General features: G+C 33.9%; 1 protein-coding gene across 4 annotated transcripts in view; it reads right to left on the bottom strand.

The window, feature by feature from the left end:
- CASK (peripheral plasma membrane protein CASK) overlaps window positions 1-21,665 on the bottom strand; it is a 665,459-nt gene extending 643,794 nt beyond the window's left edge. For all 4 annotated transcript variants that reach the window (XM_089639496.1, XM_089639498.1, XM_089639497.1 and 1 more), the window contains exon 1: window positions 21,109-21,665. In XM_089639496.1, coding sequence (XP_089495622.1) covers window positions 21,109-21,537 — 429 coding nt within the window. In that variant the 5' untranslated portion in view covers window positions 21,538-21,665. The remainder of the gene's footprint in view (window positions 1-21,108) is intronic.
- Window positions 21,666-21,897: the final 232 nt, after the last annotated feature.

The following is a 21,897-nucleotide window of genomic DNA, read 5'->3' as shown; positions in this document are numbered from 1 at the left end:
TGTTTAACACCTTTTGTGATATCAAACTACCCCGTAAAACCACCGTTTACCCTAACACATGCAACGCTTCCCTTATACAGAGACGCGATTGCCTGAGTCAGATATGTATTCACTCCATACTTGGACAACACCTTCCATAGCTTTTTCCTGTCGACTCGGTCGTATGCTTTTTGTAGATCTACAAAGGCACAGAAAAGTTTCTGGTTTTTTGCCAGAAACTTCTCAGTGAGCATACGCAATGAGAAGATCTGGTCCATGCACCCCCTTCCACTCATAAAAGCACCTTGCACATCCCATATTTTATATTTTGTTTCCTTTCTTACTCTTTCAATCAAAATTCTACCATACAGCTTGCCAACTGAACTTAGCAGGCTAATAGCCCTATGATTCCCACATTCCATACGTGACCCTTTACCTTTGTATAATGGCATTATCACAGCCCTTCTCCAGTCTAAAGGCGTATAACCTTCCTTTAAACATTGGTTAAAAAGATTGCACAACCATGTGAGAATTATACGGCTACCTCCTTTAAAATATTCAGCAGCAACATTGTCAAACCCGACAGCCTTACCATTTTTCATACATTTAATCGAACTTTCTATCTCATCCATGCTAATTTCGGTAACATTCACTCCATCGTCATTCATATCTGATTCACCGCTGGAATCACTGTCACTCACTTCGCTTTCGAAGACTTTCTCGAAATAATTCATCCATCTCTCTTTTATTTTTTCCTCATTCGTCAACATTTTTCCATCTTTTGATTTTATCACTTTCATGCTTCCGTTTTCTGGGCCACTCCGGGACCTTTTGACTTCTTTCCAAAACAACTTAATGTTTTCTTGGAAATGGTTTGTCATTTTCATTCCTTCTTCCTCTTCCAGGCGTTTCTTTCGTTCTTTCACTCCAACTCTTACTTTTTTCTTACATTTCTTATATACTTCTTTCGCTCGATACTTCTCTTCGCTGGAAGCACTGCCAGCCGCAATCAGACATAACCATGCTTTCTTCTTCTCTGAGACCAGTGCTTTAATCTCATCATCCCACCATGCATCACCTTTCTTCCTACCTTGCGTACTTATTCCACAAACCTCCCTAGCAGATTCACAAAGACACACTTTTATGTGGTTCCATGTTTCGTCTATGCTTAGACCATCCATTTCCTTCGCATTCAATCTTATCTCTGCACAATTCATATACTTACTTCTCACATTATCATTTTGTAGTTTTTCTATTTTGACTCTTGTTGGAGTTAGTACCGTTTTCACTTTAGAGCGCCAACCGCGAAAGAGGTTTACTCTTGACACTACAAGAAAGTGGTCAGTTTCGACCTCAGCCCCTCTGAAAACTCTTGTGTCCTCGGTAACAGCTCTCAACCTAGAGTCAATTACTACAAAATCAATAATTGACCTCTCATTTCCTCTTTCCCACGTATATTGGTGGATACCTTTATGATCGAAGAAAGTATTCGACACAAACAGGTTCCAACATACTCTAAACATACTTCAAGTATTCTGTTCCCGTTGTCATTCGTTCTTTTATCCCCAAACATACCTAAGACCGAATCAAATCCGTCACGTCTAATTCCCACCCACCCATTCAAATCGCCTGCCATTATAATCCTTTCGTTCATATTTTTTAGTCTCATTACATCATTCACACCAGTCCAAAAATCATCTTTCACTTCATCGCTTTCAGAATTGACAGGGGCGTAGCCAATAACAAGAAACACCCTTGTCAAACCGATTTTAAATCTGATCCACATTATTCTCGGACTTACACATTCATACTGCAACATACATTCAATCAGTCTGGGAGACAGTAGCGCTGCAACACCTTGACAAGCCCTCTCCGTATCTGGTCTCCCAGACCAAATGACGAGTCTATCATTGTGCTGCATTGTACCGCTACCCTTTTTCATACTCTCTGTTATACACAGTACGTCCAAACATTTGCTCACCATTGTATCACATAGTTCGTTCATCTTTCTTTCCATTCCTTCTCTAATGTTCCATGTACCAATTCGACATTGATCACGTTCCGTCCTCCTCTTTGCGCCACCGAAGGGTTGGCGATGTGATGGATAGCGAACCTCATCGACATCTTTGTAGGCCTTTTATTTTTTTTATTTTTTATTTTTATTATTATTATTTATTTCATTTTCATAAGAAATATTTTATTTTTTTATTGATTATAATGATGGTGCCCATAAACATTAAATAGACTTGTTTTAACATGAATCTGGTTATCGTGATGTGGCACCCAAGTGGTGATATTTTTGACACCAGAAATATTTGAAGATGCTCTTTATACTCTAAATAATATTTGTCTTAACTCTAACATTGACATTTTTTCGGAATCGCTACCCAAATTCAAACGTGGCATCATGTCAATAATTTGAACTGTTAAATGCGCACACACACAAACACCCACACGCACACAAACACTCACCCTTACATTACACACGTAACACACACACCTATATACTACACACGTCACCAGGTAATTAAGGAATACATTTGCCACTAAGCAGACATTAAAAGGAAACATATCAATAGGTACCCATCATTAAGTATCTTATTTCTGTATATTGTATCATCTCTGTAAATCATGTACTGTTTGTTTCTATAATATAAAATAATAAAAAAATAAATCACAATTACCTACTAAGTAAATAGATTTATTTTTATTGCTATTTCTTATTTTTTTCTTCTTAGTTTAATAACTATAATATTATTTAAATTTTATTTTTTAAGTTTGTAATTATCTTTCTTTTTATGATATTTTTACTATAATAACCATGCCTGTTTTATCTACTTAAATAAAAATAAATAATAAAAAATAAATAAAATAAAAATAAAAATAAGTCATTTATTTAAGTTTTTATTTTTATGTTTTGTTGGCATTGATATGATATTTCTGTTTGGCACTGATCTGTCATCCATTGTTATGTCATCCATCGAAGTTAATTATTTTAAGTTTATTATATTATTATTTTTATTGTAAATCTGGGACTAACTACCATATGTATTCCTTTTTTTCCAATCATAACAATTATACCAAGTCAGTGGATATCTTCAATTTATCTTTAAACAAATATAAAATGTTGTTGATAAATAAATAAAATTTCTATTCTGTTTTTATACAGATTAGTCAACAACATTTTACATTTTCTAATATGATTTACCATCTAGGTTTATAACTATTTGTTAATTATTACGTACCTCAATTAATGAAATTTTACACCTTATTAACCACAATGACGCCACTTCCCAATTCAAACACGAGAAATAATGTCTCAATTGAGTTGGGCAGTTTCGTTTAAGAAAATTTAAAAAAATCGCAATTAGCTTCGAAATGTCTATATTTGTGAATTATTGAAATTTATTTGTATATTTAATAAAAAAATAAATTAAGACGGTCACCCAGCCTCCCCGCTTCGCGCATTTGGTTTTCTCCCCTTTTTATGATGGGCTGGTCTATCTGCTTCATGCATTTATTTTGATATAAAGTGTGATGTATGGTAATTAGGTGAGTATTAAAGCGATAGATGGCGCTAGTCATAAAGCTCACTCCAGAGTCCGTCAGATGTCGCCAGAGTGTAACAGATACTTGTGAGGTTATAGTGACAGCAAACAAGCTTCTCGAACCAGAGAATTACCAACCCTCAGGTAATGAACATTGTAGTTAAATCCAGACCTATTTATTGTAACGTAAATAAACACAATAATAAGTAGAACCTTTTACTTTTTACAAAAAGTTCCCAACAAGTTCCAAAACTGCATAGTAAGAAACAGATATAACAATTTATAAAAAAAAATAAAATAACAATTAAATCATACTCTAGTTTGGTTCGTTTGTTAGAAATTCGGAAATAAGGTACATTTCAGATCGAATATTTATTTATCAAATAAATGAGTCGTGTCATAACGGAGAGGTTTTATGTTTGTATGAGACCATATTTCAATTAAATAGAGAAAGGAAAAATATTATGAAATGATGAGTCAGAATTTTACAGAATGCATCTCACAAATTTAGAGGGAGTAAAATATTAATTTAATATCATCACAGAAGGTAGTACACATGCTGTGTTTGCAATTTGCGCTTAAACAAATTGATAATAAAACACCAATTATTGTAATTAATATTAGTCAACGAGTACAACTGTAAAACATCAAAGCTTCTATTTGAAATTTAATATTGTTTACCCCGACAGTGAAAAGGCTTTGAAATTTAATATCTATTACATCAACTTCCTCAAGATGTTGATTTGAAATCTAATATTTTATTACAATTTATCGCCAATATCACACGTTAAGTACGATGCTCTGAGAAAATTAAAAACAGGATTGAATTTCACATACCAATATTATATCCTATATTTTATTATTAATTATTTTCTTCAGGGCCTCCTGTGTGGAGTTAATATAAAAAAATATATATATATATTTTATTTTTTTTAAATATATATATATATATATATATATATATATATATATATATATATATATATATATATATATCACAGATCACTGCGGTTGGATAAGGTTCTAACTGAAAATTTTTTCAACAAGTACATTTGATTAAAAAAACATTTTCTTTTGTTCATTTCTATAATAGTTTTTGTTGTAAATCAATATATTGTATTAAAATCAAGTTTTTTCAGAATCAATTTATTTGAAAATGTTCTAACATCCTTTTCCAACCTTTTTCAATCGCCATTTTGGTTGTATCTGACAGTTTATCGTTGTTACGAGGCAGAGTGTAGGTCGTCATTTTGGTTGGATAGGGTTCTAACTTCGTCTTAAGTTGTTCTGTGGCGTCAAAGTTTGCAAAGGCGAATTCTCATGATCTATTTGAAAATTCTGATTTTGAGGTTAAAATCTTGTTTAAAATAGTTAATAGTTTAACAAATTTTGAAGGAAAATATTTAATTATCATGGAATGGGTTTGGAGATATTTAGTAAGTACCGTATGCAATAAATTATTATGTATTAGCTGATTGCGTATCGTTCTATCTACGTGTTTAGGTATATTCTCTTTTTAAATATTTTCCTTTAAAAAAAAGTTAAAATCATATCACAGAACAAGGTAAATGGAAGTTAGAACCCTGTCTAATCAAAGTGACGATCACGCTGAAAAAATTACACATTAGAAAAATGAAAAAAAAATTGAGAAAATTTTACCTGCTTAAATTACACCCACTGAAATTACACCCGACAAAAAACAAGTTTATTTTAAAAGGTTTAGGTTTTAAAGTGTATGCGCGAAATGTTTAATATTTGAAAAAAAAACGTTCAGTTAGGCCGAGTCAGGTAAGGTTTTTATTTCACGTGTTGTAAGTTAATAGTTATAGGCCTTAGTCGTAAGTCACAAGATATAAGTCTTAAATTTAAGTCACTAGTTATAAGCCTTAGTCGTAAGTTAAAGGATAGAAATCTTAGATTAGTCATTAGTTATTATGAATCGTAGTCGTCAGTCAGCTGTATTTGTTATTTAATACATATATTACTGCGCCCTTGAGGGGATTTTTACGAAAACGGCGCTATATAAATCAGCCAAATATTATATATGAGAAATTCACGCCCATGTAAATTCGTTACATAATATACGAGAGTGGGTCGTTATGTATTCGCTCTGCTATCAAAAAATATAAGGGTTGCATTGAGATGGCTGGATACAATCGTTACGATAAAGAAACTTCTTTGAAAGCGAGTCATTTGAGGATAAGAATGGGTCGTTATTTATTTTTTTTTTTTTTTAAAGAAAGACAAACATTCCCGGGTTACGAATAACCCAACAATGTTTGAAAATCTCCTACTACCACCACAGAAAGCCGAAAATGTTGCTTGTGTTGTGATGGAGGACTTAGCCAGCCGAGGAATCGAACACGCGACGCTCGGGTGAGACCCAAGCGCTATGCCCACTCAACCACTGACCTATATATTATATCTCTCTTTTTCTGTGACATGGAAACGTAAACTCTAAACCAAGAATTGATATGAAAATGTTAATTTATGGATGCATTTAGAAGCTTTCGACAGTGATATTCTTTGTCGCGCAGCCAAAATATGAGAAACACTCTTAGATAGAGATTGTAATAATAAGAATACTGCAATATCTTGGCAGCATCCTTGAAGATAACGTAGACCCAGAAAAACTTCAATACCAAGGGCTTTCTGGAAGGAGTAACCATATAAATAAGAAGAATCAAAAGTTCGTTCAAATGCAAATCAAGGGGAAAGTAGCAAACTACGTAAAATAAGACGCTACTCCTCGAGAGTTCAAAACTTATATGTGCAGTTTTTTTAAAGAGTTATCTGTAGAGTGAAACATGCAATTATGGCTAATTGATGACCTCCGTGGTTAAGTGACTAGCAATTCGAAGATCGCGAGTAAAAAAAAAAAAAACTAAAAAATAAATTTCTAAAAAAAATTCTTCGTTAAGGTTATCACTTTGTGATGTCATTATTTATTTATAAAAATGACAAATAACTTTGTTGAAATCACTTTTATTTATATAAACAATCTGCATGTTTGGTTAACGATGTTCACATCATGTATTGTGCATCTAATCCTGATGATGTGAACATCGTTCACGAAACACGTAGATTGTGTATAAAAATAAAAGTGATGAAACAAAGTTATTTATCTTTTTAATATATATATATATATTACACGTGCGCCACGTTCCTTGGTGAAAATATTTTCAGTATTGCGTTTTTGTAAGACCACCTTTCACAATTGAAAAGTTGCTTTAAATGGCTTTATCCATGTTTGGTGACCAGATTTGAATAACCAGGTTCTTCGCCATATTCCTCTTGCCAGTCTCTTTCCCTCGCTCTACCACTACTTCAACCTCACAAAATACCCCAATCGGGGATGCCATAGACTCACTGGCTCCAGACGGTTGATAGCAGTTGTGCGGTATTTACATAAAAAACTTGCGTGGATATTACACGTTTCATACAGCAAAGTTGACAGCGACATGTAAACTTCAAATTATCAAAACGTGGATCCCTCTCACTATTATCTAACATCACGAGTTCACGAGAATGGTGATAAATCCAACCTTCTACGTGATACCTTCCGTAATATTCTGTCAATTCAGCAGTTTATCAGCATACCCTCGAGGGAACAATGCTCCATAGTTGCTCTTTGGAACTTGTTAGGGGATCTTAAGACTTTGATTTCAATACCCAACAATGCCCCTGCTCCGGGAAATGAGATATTTAGATTAATTAATTAGAAATATCAACTCAATCTATTTTAATATTTGACGTTTTAATTCGTTTTATTTGCTACGTTCTATTCATTCAAAATAAAATAACTTTGTTTGAATACCACTTTATTGTATATATTTATAACCAACCGGTTTCAGTTCAACCCGAACCTTCATCAGGGTTAATAAAAACGTATTGTTTGTCAATATGTTTTTTCTTAAAGTTATTTTATTTTAATTATTATAATTATGTAAACCCTCAAAGTGTTTGCTGCAAGTGAAAATTTCTATTCATTCTCTAAATATTTGCTACGTTCTATTCATTCTCTAAATATTTTCAACGTTCTATACATTCTTTAAATATTTGCTACGTTTTATTCATTCTATAAATATTTGTTACGTTTTATTCATTCTCAAAATATTTGCTAGATTCATGTTATTATATTTGCATGTTCTATTCATCCTCATTCTCATCTCATTCTCAATAGTACTTAATAACTTGCCTCCATCCCTTTAATATTCTCCCACCACTTTCACAGTTTTACAGTTTGGTTTATATTTACGCTTGTAATTATATTTTAGTGTACACTAGCGTAGACCCGTGAAATATCATGGGATAGTTATTCTAGATACATTCTTGATATATTCTTGACACGTTCCAATTTTAAAAAATTCAATTAAAATAATTTTCTGTTAAAATATTACACTATGGGTAGATACTGACTTTTCTGAATTCTAGATACAATTTTGAAAACAACACTAAAATTTAAAACAAATCCGATTTCATTGAACCAAAATTACAGTCATTTATCGTATTCTGGAAGGATAACAATGTACACATATATAGAAAGGAAGGGACCATTGGTTCTGAAATGTGTCGAGGTATTACTAAACAGTATTAAGAAAAAAGCATTTTTTTAAATTGTGCCAAAAAACTAGTGAGAACGAAATTTCAAACAAAATGAAATTGTTTTCTTTGCAATACAAATATATTTAGTAAAATGGGAGGAAGTTACTTATTTATTTCGAATAAACATTAAGAGAAAAGGCACTTTCGGCAAGCCTGAATATTCATATATAAATAATTAATCAAAGGAGAGTAGCATTCGATGTTTACAAAAGGTCAAAGCGAACCTTGGAATAATATTTTAAAAACTACTAAGTTCTAAAGACGTTCATAAAACTATGTACTTTCTATTTGCCCAAGTTAACCCGGAATGAAAAAACTGGCGATCGATTCAAACTTTATTATACGCTTTCAAAACATCGTTCAGGCTCTAAGCGAGGCATTTTAAGGCTTCTTAGCTCAAACTTCAAACTCCAACAAAATCACATTATGTAACAATATCAATTTTGTGGATTGACAGATGCGGTTGATGTGAGCAAACTAGTTTAGAAGCCAAGCCTCCAATCCAAGCCTAAAATGAGATTATATTTCGACGAAAACTTCCATCATACAAGTTTAGCAAAAACGACATCAAAATATGATTGGATGGAATCGCAAAAGTACTAAGAACAGGTAAAAAAATTAAGTGTGGGTTAATCAATTTCATAACTTGTGTTTTCCAACAATGAGGCAACTTTGCCACCTATAAAATGTTGTTTTGATAAACAAAATAATAAGATAGTTATTGCAATGAAAGGATAACATCTAAAATTTTGTGAATTTACTGAGGTTGAAAGATGTGGATGATGGAAGAGGAATATAACAAAAAAAAATGGGTGAATAATATCTGGTGACTAAACGTAGTTCAATCAATTTAAGCTGTAGATATTTTGATTCTCAAAGGGGTGATAATGAGAAAATCATCCACCCATGTTTGACCTTCACAATTTACCTTTTATAACTCTTTATCATAGTGCTACAATTAGAGGTAATAATATCTCGTCGAAGCTTGTTCTACTATTAGAACGCGATAAGCGGTGCGCTTAGACCAGATTCGGTAGATTTAATTAGAGCGTTGGGAGAGTTGGAGGTCGGTTGGAGGTCAGTTGGAGGTACAAAAGTGGAACCTATTTTTTCGCTTCATGTCTCATCTAAATATAATACATCAGCGCCCTTAATGACCTTCTTCTTCAATCGTTCCTCGACTACTAAAGTTCACGAACCAACCACAAATTCCCTGTTGAATCTGATCTTTCTTTACTTATTGTCCTGCGCCGAATGCTGTAGACTGTGGTGTATCGAACGTGTGCCTATGAGATTTGGTCAGTTCAGCGAATTAACGATATTGATCTAATTCAACATGTCTATCCTGTTGACAAACTGCTTAGTTGTAGTTAAACGTGAAAAAACTTTAAAAACAATAAATAAAAGAAAATAAAAAAATCTCCCGTAGTCTAGATTACCGCTATATCAGGGACCAAAATGTGTTTATCTTAACAATCTATTTATACTTAGTAAATGAAAACCAAAAGTGATCGCAACAAATAAAATAAAATAATTCTAACTTTTAAATATCGACAATGAGATTTTTTTCAAGTTCAAAAAGTAAGATATAAAAAAGTGAGCTTTAATACCTCAGAAGGACAAGTTAAGAACGGGGATTTAAGTTGTTGAAACTTTTACAGCAAAAATGTTCCGGGAATACTCACGTTTTTTTGGTAATAGCTTACAGGCTCGCATCCGCAAGTTTGGAGCAATATCGCAGATAGTTGAAAGAAAATTCAATGTTTTAAAAAAGTCTCACCTTGTTTTCTCAACAGAGGTCACAATGATTTTTGAAAGTAAAGAACAGCAAACAAAAGAAAACGTTTTTTGTTCGCGAAAAAATGTGAGGAAAAAAATGCGGAAAAAAAGACGATTAAAAAAACATTTCGAATCCTTGAGTTCCATTCATTTAATGAAATCGTGTATTTCGCGAGATTTTTTCAAGGAAATCATTTGAAAAGCCCAAAAGCTAAAGGAACAAAATCGAAATTTTTAAGAAAATGAAGTGATTTTTTACTTGCAAATACACATAATGAATATTGTAAAATGTTCAAATTAGTACTAAGAAATTTAAGATAATAATAATAATGTGTTTTATTGTCTTTTTTATTATAACAAATAGATATTATGCAATAATTACAATAGCGTATTATCTAAGGTTGATATTTTCAGTTGCGGACTTACCAAATACAAGAGGTCCAAAAAAGAATATTTCTCTCATGGTTTGTGTTTATGTCTCTAATGTTTAGTATATTTTTTTTAATTCATATTCCTTTCTCACAAATTTAATTTACTTATTCCATATTATGCTGTCTCAGTAGAGGTAAAGTCACAAGGAGGAAATCCATAATTCGTTTTATTTTAGCTATACAATACATGTACATGTACAAACTGATTAAATGTAAACTGTCGATTTCCCGAAAAAATATAAATAAATAAATAGTGATATCCTCACTGGGATCTCCCGCGCTGAGGATTTTATTTACATAAGGTAGGTAAAATAGATAAGATAAATTGATTGATTCAGAATTAAAACTTCTAGTTCTGTTGTGGAAACTTAAAAATTAAACCCTAAAAAACATCCCCTAAAAAAGTTTTGTTTCCATAATACATATAATTTTTTTTTGAAAATTAAAAAATGAATATTAAAAATGATTTAACTGATGTTTAAACCTTCCTAGGAACTGGAGTCGACAACTCTACCAGACTAGCCAAATGCCGGTCGGGTGGGATCTAATGGGACATTTATTTCACGTGTGTGGTGTTATTGTCAGCAAGTTGATAGAATGCATTGTCATTTACAACGAGTCTATCTGCAGAGTTTCAGCTTGGTCGGATGTCGGGAAGTGGGTTAGTTTCCGCTTCCAAGATTTGCATTTATTCACTATCAAAATCTAAAATGAAATTCAAATATTTAAAAATACAAGTTCGCACGTGTACTGTTTTACACTATGATCATTTACATTAGAGATACGAATATACGAGTACATAAACAGAATAATTGTTGAATGTTTGCTAGTTTGAATACCGCTTCCAAGTTACCAGAAAAAACCTTATTGTGTAAGTATTATGATTAATTTGATTTTGTCAACATTTCTTACGAAAGATGCAAAGACAATGTGGATTCAACAACTTCAATAAAAATGGCAAGTAAATTGATTTATTTATTTTCTACCATACCCGCGTTAACCATTATGCTATAGATACTAGGTATTTCCATATTTCCACCGTAACCAGCATTGAATCTGAAATCTACAAACCCACCGTTAAATGGGTAAACCATTATGCTACATATACTAGGCATTGCCATATTTCCACTGCACCCAGAATTGAATCCGAAACCTTTAGACGCACCGTTAAATGTGTTAACCATTATGTTACAGATACTAGGTATTACCATATTTCAAGACCGACAGTTTGTTGATTTGATTTTAATTTATTTTGATGGTAATTTATTAATAAATTTCAATCAAGTTATTCGAGCTAGTGAAAACCACAAATTTAATACAAATTCAACTTTGATCGATTTCATTACATGAACACCACAACTTAATTTGTTGGTTAAGTTTAATTTTGAGAAGATATTCCTGCCTACCATTCAGCCAATTTCAGTCAATCCAATGAATATTTGAAACGAGAACTATACCAAGCAAGTTGGCAAGTAGACAGTACTTGTTTTGCTCCCTGTGGGGAGAAGGCTTCGATAAATTCGTCCAGATTCCTACCCTAAATTAGCCACCCCGGTGACCACAGCTGGGCCGCAGGCTGTATTGATAAGGGCGGAAATCCAACACGAACCCGCACTAATAGGATGGCTTACCACTGTTAACCGTTGCAACTTTAATAAATTGGGATTAAACAGCGAAGCGGCAAATTACTCGAAATTTAAACGATTAAATAATAAATGATAAACTCGAAAATGATTCTTAGGGTAAAAGAAATCAGTAAACGTGCGGTATGATTTGAAATGTATTTTTACAGGTTGGTTTGTGCTGCAGTCCATGAAAAGAATCAACTTGCAAGCTGAAAAATGTTTTTTGTTGGTATTCAAGGAAGAAAGCTGTGGCAATTATCAGACGCCAACGACCACAAGTTCAGCATCACGGTTAAGGTGTGATAAAAGTGGATATAATTCAAAACAGAGGTATGAGGTCTATATTGTGCTGTAGCAGACATACTAGGATAAAAATATGCAACCCCAACTCAATATACTAAGTGTGTGGCAATATTTGGTATATAATACCCTAGTATTTATATACAAGTTAAAAAATAAAATGTTAACAGAAACTACGAGAATCTGCAAAGATTTTAGGCTTCCTAAGACAAATTTATTGGCAACACAAAACAATATTTATTAAATGTGTTTCAAAATGTTCAATGAACTAACTCCCTTTAAATGTTAAGGAAGCCAAAGGTCTTGCAGTTTTTCTTGGGTTATGTCTCAATGTTGTGAAATCCAAATGTTAGTACGTAGGTTATAGAATATTTTTATAGTAGTTTTAGAATAGATTTACACTAGATATAAAATGTTAAATTTTATAAATAAATAAAATATACTTTTAAATAAAAAACAAAAAAAATATCTAACAAAAGTGTTCTTATCCATTTCATTAAGGAAAGAGGGCTAAATTAATGTCTCAGGTAAAATTAGAATGCCCAGCAGAACTTCGAAAGATGAATTTGATTTTTTTAAATTTCCTGAGAACACTCTGAATAAGCATTTTTTTCAGATTCTCGCAGGGGACAACGTAATGATCGCACGTCCGATTTATTATTTTTTTACATCTAGATATAACACCGCCCGCGTAAGCAGCAATAAATAAACCCCTATCATCGCACTGCGGTGCGATATGACTTGAATGATAGACCCTTTTAGGTCGACCGGCTTATTTTACAAAAAAAACTTAATAGAAAACTAGGTAAAAAGTTTTTAACGTTTTGATTTTCAATTATTTTAATGGAAGTTCACGAGTTCTATCTACGCGCTTTCAACCTTGTCAGAATATAATGTTCTTCCTCGATAATCTGTATTGATGTCTACGCCTTAGAATAACAAAGTTCCATCTGACATCACTTATCTGAGATTATGAGCTCTTAAGTAGTTCTCTCTAGAGCTTATTGGCCCAGAGTAGTGCTTTGTTAGATGGCACCTTGCTATTCCAAGGGGTAGATGTGAAAATGTTCAAAAATACATAGAGAAAATACTACTTGTATCTTTTTTATTAATAAATTATGGAATCGTATCAAAAATGCATTGAATGTTATTTAGAAAATTTGAAATCCATTTTATCAGTAAAAAATATTTCTTTTAAATGTCAAATGTCTGAGTTATAGTTCCACTGGCTCCAGCATAAGAAATAATGTGTTACTTTTTACATGTATAACTGTTGGAAGATTTAAGATTTAAAAATAATTTTCATTTATTTAAATTATGGCGAGCAAAAAATCAACGAATCATTAGAAACGCAATTAATTTTCAATCAAATAAAAATGCTATATTTATTTATTCTGATCTTGTCGGAGATTATTTCAGTGATTTGTGGTTGAGCACACCACTACCATCAGAATCCATACCTTCTTAGATACATACACACGGGCGGAGAAAAGGTCAAAGGGTCAAACAAAAAAATATTTCAAAAGATGGAACTCTATAAATTTTGTAGGCTTTAATACATCGTGAGACGTCAATTATCCAGAAAAAAAACTTTTGTAATAATGAGATTTGAGTTTTTATCGTCTTCATAATATAAACTCCTCATCTGTGGCCATTGAGGCTTTCTTGTAGATCTACGTAAACCGACGACATACTGTGCGGATGGTATTGTCAACGAGTTAGAGTATTGAAGATACTTTATGATAAGAGGAAGCACAAAAGATGATACACAGTCAATTTGGATTATTTTAAAACAACCCTTTGTAATTCAGCAAATGAACAGTACACGAATATTTAAAAATGACTGCGACATCAGCGCAGAAGGGATCAATAATTCGAAATACATTTTCAATTTTCGAGAAAATAAACGCAGCATATCCACTTTAAGTCCGTGTTTAGAAAATCGTAATCTATCCACTAAAATATGGGAATCTTTGAAACGGAATTCCAAGGACTTGAATAAGCGGGCTTCTACGGTCTCTCCAGACTAGACGCGTCTACCAAACTCAACAGAAGCCGCACTTGCCATTTGTATAGGGACTATATACGCGGGCTTCTTAAAAGCTTGGTGTACTTGTATAGTACGCCAAGCTTTTGAGAAGTTAACTCTTCTCATGCCTCAATGGAGACCCGTGTCTGAGCTGGTCACTTGAGCCCACACTGGGTATGTCAATGTAAGACTTGTTGGGAAGATTGCTTCCGTTGAAGGAGACTAGATCATTGCTTAGATCCTGTTTTGTCGTGTTATATTGTGTTCCTCAATGATAGAAGAGTAAAATAAAAAAGTTTAAACTCATGTTGTGTCGCACCATTGTTTGTTACACCTATGTACGTGTGTAACATTTGAGTTATTATTCTCAAGAGCGGGTTAACTATTAGCCCGGCTGGTGATTATTTCTCAGGGGGCTTAATTTGCTACATGTCAGGAATAATACCCAGCCATTAGTGACATTATTAGGTTAGGAATAATAATATTCTCCCAAAATTACAAATTTGGCAACTTCTTGTTCCCATTTATATGATAATTTGCTTTTGGCGATGAATGAATTCTCGTTGAAGTTTGAGTAATTTGATAAATGATATTCGTTTGTCAAATGATTGAAAATACATTAAAGACAAGACATTCATACAAAATGTTCTGTAACGATGTCTGCCAAATAAGATAATTACTGGCATACAAAAGATATAAGAGAACTTCAGCAAACTTCTCATTAATTTGTTCAATCCGAATCATGTTGTTCCAAAAATTATATAGCAACGTTGCTTCATCAAGATACGAAACATGTTTATGAAATTAGATTAGTCTTTAAAAAGACATATCAAAAGAAGCAGGACTGGCAAGATCACAATAACTAACTAAATAGCCATCATGCCGTTTCCGCAGGGGTAGGCAAAGAGGACGGACCGCCAAAAAACTAGGACTTGGCACACAATACTTGCCTCATTGACATTCGTACATCGTCTCATACATTATCGTTATTCCGACTCTTGACATGGTCCGACTCAAGTATCTGGTTCACTTGATCGTGCAAAGACCGCATCAAGACCACAATGCAATTGGTAATGGTACTTTACTTATAATTTTCAATTATAAATTCTTAAGGTAAACAACATTTTTTTTTACACTTTTTTCAGGGCTCTTAAATCTGTTTGTTTACGTAGATACCTGTTCAGAATTTTAAGGACACGTCAGACGATAATCGGTTTTATCCGTCAAACTCTCGTATTATTTTATTTTCATGCGCATAAAGACGTCTTTTCACCCAGAATTTACTTTCTTGTACAATCCATCAATCATGTTTTGCGTTCTATATTATTTTGTGTCAGACAACTTTGATCAGATGTGAAAAAAAAATTTCAACGATATTTTGTCGGAACCAAAAGAACTGCGAATACTTTATTCGAGAGAATATTTTCGTTCAGCAGAGCTATTTTATTACATTCTAACTGTATCCCGCCACGCGTTGCTGTTGGTCAGTCAGTCTGTGCTGGTAGAGAAAAAATAGCGCATATTGCTTTTACGTCCAACAGATGGCGCTATTTTTCAAATAAGTTTACACATATTTACACATATCACAGGTGACATCTATATACTAAAGGTAAATAAAACACATGTGTATTCGAGGGAAACGTTAAAAAAGCAATCGGTGAAGAAATTTCGGATATTTAAGATTTTGAACAAACGAACATTTTAATTTTTATTTATATAGTAAAGATAGATTGAAACTATTTTAATGATAAATTTAGACACATTCACTCAAATCCCGACATTTTTTATTTAAAGTCTACGTGTATTTTAAAGACACCTGAATGATATTTTTTAATTATAATAGGTAATACAGGGTTTTCAAATAAGAGGTGTTATTTTGAATAGCCCGCTATTTCGGTAGATGTTACTTTTGAAGCTGTACATTTGACAAGTAAAAACTACGCCATTAATAAAAATGGAACTATACACGCTTCAACAACGAATTGAACTTATTAAAATTCACTTGAGTGAATCAAATGCAAATCATCTTGAGTGATGAGGCCCATTTCCACCTCGGTGGCTTCGTCAACAAGCTAAATTGTCGCATCTGGGGCTCGGAAAACCCAAGAATTATTGTTGAAAAGCCTCTCTATCTTCAACGTGTGACTGTTTAGTTTATGGTCCGGCGGAGTCATTGGTCACTTACTTTTTCGAAAATGAGGCTGGAGCAACAGTTGCGGTGAATGGATTGCGCTATCGAGAGATGATGAATGATTTTTTTGGGCCGGAATTAGATGGTATTGATCTGGACAACGTTTACTTTCAACAAAACGGCGCTCCGTTCCACACAAGTAACGAAACCATTGATCTTTTACGATTGAATATCAAAATAACACCTCTTATTGGAAAACCCTGTAGTTTAATTAGTATTGTGGATCATCGCATAGGCGCCTTTGCGTTATTTTATATACTCTTTCTATTTATCCATAACGTAGAAAATACTTATCCTCTATTTTATTTTCTCTATCATGGACTTTGTTACGCACTTGTAAATTATATATGAACCTACATTATATTATTATTTATTGCAGTCCAATTTTTTTTTCTCTCTCTTATATATAATAAAATAGGCGTTATAAGTGGGCAACTACCACGCATTGTGTCAATGTTATCAGTTTTTCTTATTTAAACCTTTTTTGTCATTTGTGTGCACCAAATTATATAACTGTAAAAATATTTAAAAGTCCATAAAAGCGTTGATGATTAATAAATACATAAAATAAAAACCAAACATAGTTTAATAGTTATTACTAATACCTACAGCAATTAATTTCTCACTGATTGTAGTAAAGGAAAGATATTATATCAGCGTCAATAAATAAACATATTAATGAAACTGATTGTGCAAGTAGGTAATAAGGATTTCAAATACAAAACTGCAGTTTCATTAACAAATGTGTTCACATTATCAAAATAGACTTATCGGAAAATCCCACGGGAGTCCGGCAAGTAAACATTCTCAACGACGATGATCGAGTACGTCACCGAGAATAAACATAATACTTGCACACGGTTCGTGGGGGGTTTACGGCATATAACTAGGCGCGTAAATTGGTACACAGTGAACTGTGCTGAAGCATAACACCAACGCAAGGCTTATTGGGATGATCATTAAGCCTCATTTAATTATTGTTCCCGTCTAATACAAGACAATATATTATAGATACGTTGGTATATTGAACTCGGAGCCAAGAAGAGACGATATAAGAATAGCCATAATGAGGGAAGAAGAAAGAAAAAAAACAACGCTCAACCAATTATTTTATTCCTGCCCATTCTAAATTCCAATATTGGCTTATTAGGTTGTCAGGTATACCGGTCGATTAAACTCCAACCTCCTTCCCATCCTCAGAGTACGTGTTTCAATTCCTAATAAATCAGTGTCCCTCGGTGTACTGATGGTGTTCTGGTCGCACCGGGACAGGAGTGCTTCTGGGTGGCGACTATTACTTATATCGTACTCCCCACTTCATTCATTCTCGCAACGTACGTATCCCAATTGTGATAAAACCTTTAAAATATTGATAAGGTTGACGAGAAAAAATCAAGTAGCGGGGAGCGGAGAGGTAGCGTAAGCCTCACCCATCCAATGACTGGTCAATAAATGAATCCGACAGTTTACAGCCAACTCGCATTTTACTTTCACTTTTAAGACTTCGAAAATAAAATCTGCTTACGAATTACTAGTCATTTTTACAATGGCGCGTGAATTGCTAGCAGCAGTGATTAACCTTATTGCAAATTCAAAATCCCACAAAGTAGTTCGACTTGTTTCTTAAAACTAATAATGTGTTACTTTAGGTATTTAGTTCAAATACTATTACAAAAGCTCCTATCATAAAAAATACAAAAATATTTTTAAATTTTTTCAAACATTTATAATTTAATTAAAATAAAACATAGAAGGTAAATCATTATGTGCGTTTAGTTTTGGCAGATACTCTCAGTATCGCCCTGGTTACTTGCGATGACTTTAGTGGAGTAGTGGCCAGATCTGCTTTTATAGGTCCAGTCACACAACAGAGCCGGGAGCAGGGATCCCATAGTCCGCAAACTCTTATATATTATTAATTTATTTCAATTATTTCACACATAATTTGATTAAAACAGTACATAAACATAAAGTGCTATAATTTAACACAATAATAAATTGTATATTTTTGAATAAGCGTTTTTGAAAAGTTATATTTTTTTAAGAGTACTATAATTATACAGTGAGTAAATGAATAAATATTCAAATAAAGCAACTTAAAGTGTATAATACAACGGCACAACCATGATTCTCTAGGAATATATTAAAGTGCTAGAGGCACATTTCTGATTCTCTAGGAATATATTAAAGTGCTGGAGGCATATTCCTGATTCTCTAGAAATATATTAAAGTGCTCGAGGCACATTCCTGATTCTCTAGGAATATATTAAAGTGCTCGAGGCACATCCCTGATTCTCTAGGAATATATTCAAGTGCTCGAGGCACATCCCTGATTTTCAAGGAATATATTAAAATGCTCGCGGCACATCTCTGATACTCTAGAAATATTTTGTATCAGTATGCAAACCGATGTGATAGTATTAGTAGTCAGTTCGCTTAAAAACGTACATTCAGACCCTGCGCAGAAAAGACGAGAAGATAATGGCGAGGGGTAAAATCAACTGTTGAAGAACGAAGGGAGTAAGGCTGACTGTGATTCGTCAATAAATCAATCTGACAGTAAATAGGCATCTCGCATTATAATATCACCATTTACTTCTTAAAAGTAAAACCTGCTTTTGAATGAATAGACATTTTTACATGGGAGCGCAAATTACTCGCCACGTTATGAACAAATTTGCGAAGTCCAAATTCGGCAAAAAAATTCGGTTCTGTTTTCAGAGACGAATATTTCGTTTAAGTATTTAGTTAAGACACTTTTATAAATGTTCATAATTTACTTCCCAGCAACCAACCAGCTTTGTGTTTCGCGTCCAGACGTTTCTCGATGTGATAGTATATGATTCTAAAACTGATCTATATTATACGATGTGAATATGCTTAAAATAAAGTAAAATAATGCTTATATATGGAATGTAATACAACAATTGGGTTTATTCTCTTTTTCACATCTATTTTTACAAGTTTTCATAGTACAAGTCAACATTTTGCCGTGTTATTTCGTAAAATGAACCGATGATGCCTCGACCATAGTTCGCACAAGAATGATGACGTCACGTTTTCAAATTTCACTTGAGGCCATACGCGAGCACAGCCGGCTCCAATGGAACCGGTATGGGGAGTGGGAATAATACGCTTTTAATCACTTAGGGCAGGTCTACTAATATTCATATGTCTATGACTGTAGACCGTTACTTTACTTTGCCGTGCAAGGTCTGGTTATTCCAATGTTCGCTTCGCTCGCCGGTGGACAAAGGAGGAATGACGTCGTACTTTATTCAAGACTAGCTGACGTATACCCGGCGTTGCTCGATGTTTGACCTCCATGTATTATATATATATTATATAAACCTTTTGGAAGAAAATTTCTAAATGAGAGTGAAAACCCCATCAAATTCCGTTGCACAGTTTAGAAGAGCTAAGCGCACAAAAAAACAGACGCGGATAGTGACTTTGTTTTAAACTATTTAGAGATTAGAGATATGTCGGGACTCTTCCAATACCAAAATGATTGTCACTTGGTTTGCAGCATGTTGTATATAGACAAAACGAACTTTTATTAATTTTATTGTGCAAATATAAAATATATTTTTAAAATGATATTATTACAAACTATAGACTAGTCAAACTGTTATCAATTTATGGCTACTACTAACACTAAAGGAGACAAATTACCAAAGCCTGGAGGCCAGGCGTAATGCCGGACTCATGGTATTTGAATTAAAGTTACTAAAAAACCTTATCGATTGTCCATATCTCCTGTCATGCTGTGGCTTATTTGTTCCTGATACATACTGTCGAAATCGTAGCCACGACCTATTCTGTATACCGCAGGGTCGGACAGATGTCATTGCCCAACATAGCATGACAAGAGGTATGACCTTGCTAAATGCCCTACCAGCGGATATAGATGTGTTTAATATCACTATACCATGTTAAAAAATATGTACATGTATTGTTAGTTATAATAAAATTGTACCATAATTGGACTTACCTGTCTGTCGTACAATAAAAAAAAAATAAAAAAAATAAAAATAAAAAAAAACACTGGTTGGTCGATCACTAATACAAAACTATATCTCGTAAAAGGCATTTGATTAATGGACGTGATGCTAAAATGTACATATATTATTATTGTTTATTTATATTTTTTCACAGGCAGATAATATACAGGAACACACTTACCTGGTGGGTCACTTCAGATTAACACAGTTTATTAGAGAAATTTTGATACGGTTCGCATGCAGAATATGTTTGGAAGAATCATTATGATGAATAGACGTATAAAGTAGCTTCCGAAGAATACATGTCACACAAGTGGATAGAAAGTTTATGTTGTTGGAGAACATGGCATCAAGAAGTTTATTAATGGATACGACTGTATTTAAATTTGCGTTTTAACTTTCATTCCAAATTCTGATCAGTTTTATTCAAAGTCCTGGTAATGCACAATCTCTAAGTTTAATATCCGCTCAAACTAGATTTAAATTGGCTATACCCGAAGCTCATCTTACATCGTGAGCTTTACAAGCAGGTTAACGGTTGAATCTAAATGCAAATGTGATAACATCGGTATGGTAAATTACCGATAATACCTGCTAGATGAATGATTAATAGTTACCTGATTATGGGAGTAATAATCCGGCGTAATTGCACTCCCATTAGCGTAGCGAAACCTGTAGGGGCTGTGCACGGGGCATCCCCTAAAGGGGGTTGGGGGTTCCTGCCGCGGTGGCGGAGGAGGTCTTTCACACCACCTTCCCCCGCAGCCGCCCTGGGGCTGTTGTTGCTGTTGCTGCTGCTGCTGTTGTTGCTGTTGTTGGTGGAGGATAGTGCTTCCATGAAGGGAGCCACCCCTCATGCCATGGTGGAGCTGCCTTCTCTCACAGTGGCCAGGAGGGTGCATGATCGGGTGATTCATCTGCGCGTGGCTGAGGGAACCGTGGCTCAAGGAGCCTCCGTGACTCAGGGACCCCATGTAGGCCAGGTTGCTACAGTGGGGGCCCGAGTGAGGGATGGGCTGGAAGTGGGCGGGGCAGGAGTGGGCCATTCGGGGTGGACGGGGGCCCCAGCCGCCCCCGCCACCCCCGCCGTAGTGATCCAGTCTAGTTGAAATCCAACCCCATCTCCAATTCAAACATCAAAGTAAGTGATGAAAATCGGTTTTTAATACTATTTAGTGCCAGATGTCGTGACAACTAAACGGTCCTTCTTTCTTTGGACGAGAAACATTGTGGTTTTATTCACTATAAACTTTTAACACTTCATTTAAATTATTAATTTTTATTCTCACTTTTTCACTCACAATGGTTTTTCATATTGCTTCTCTTCAACATTCTGAATATGACTTGTTGTACATACTTATTAATTTCAGTAATTCAACCTGTAAAATAATTTTAAAAAATCTTGT

Source organism: Hesperophylax consimilis, chromosome 14, assembly GCF_061612785.1.
Source record: "Hesperophylax consimilis isolate HC1 chromosome 14, BYU_Hcon_1.0, whole genome shotgun sequence".
Taxonomy (NCBI): Eukaryota; Metazoa; Arthropoda; class Insecta; order Trichoptera; family Limnephilidae; genus Hesperophylax; species Hesperophylax consimilis.
The sequence above is the reverse complement of the archived record's forward strand: the minus strand, read 5'-3'. Positions and strand labels throughout refer to the sequence as shown.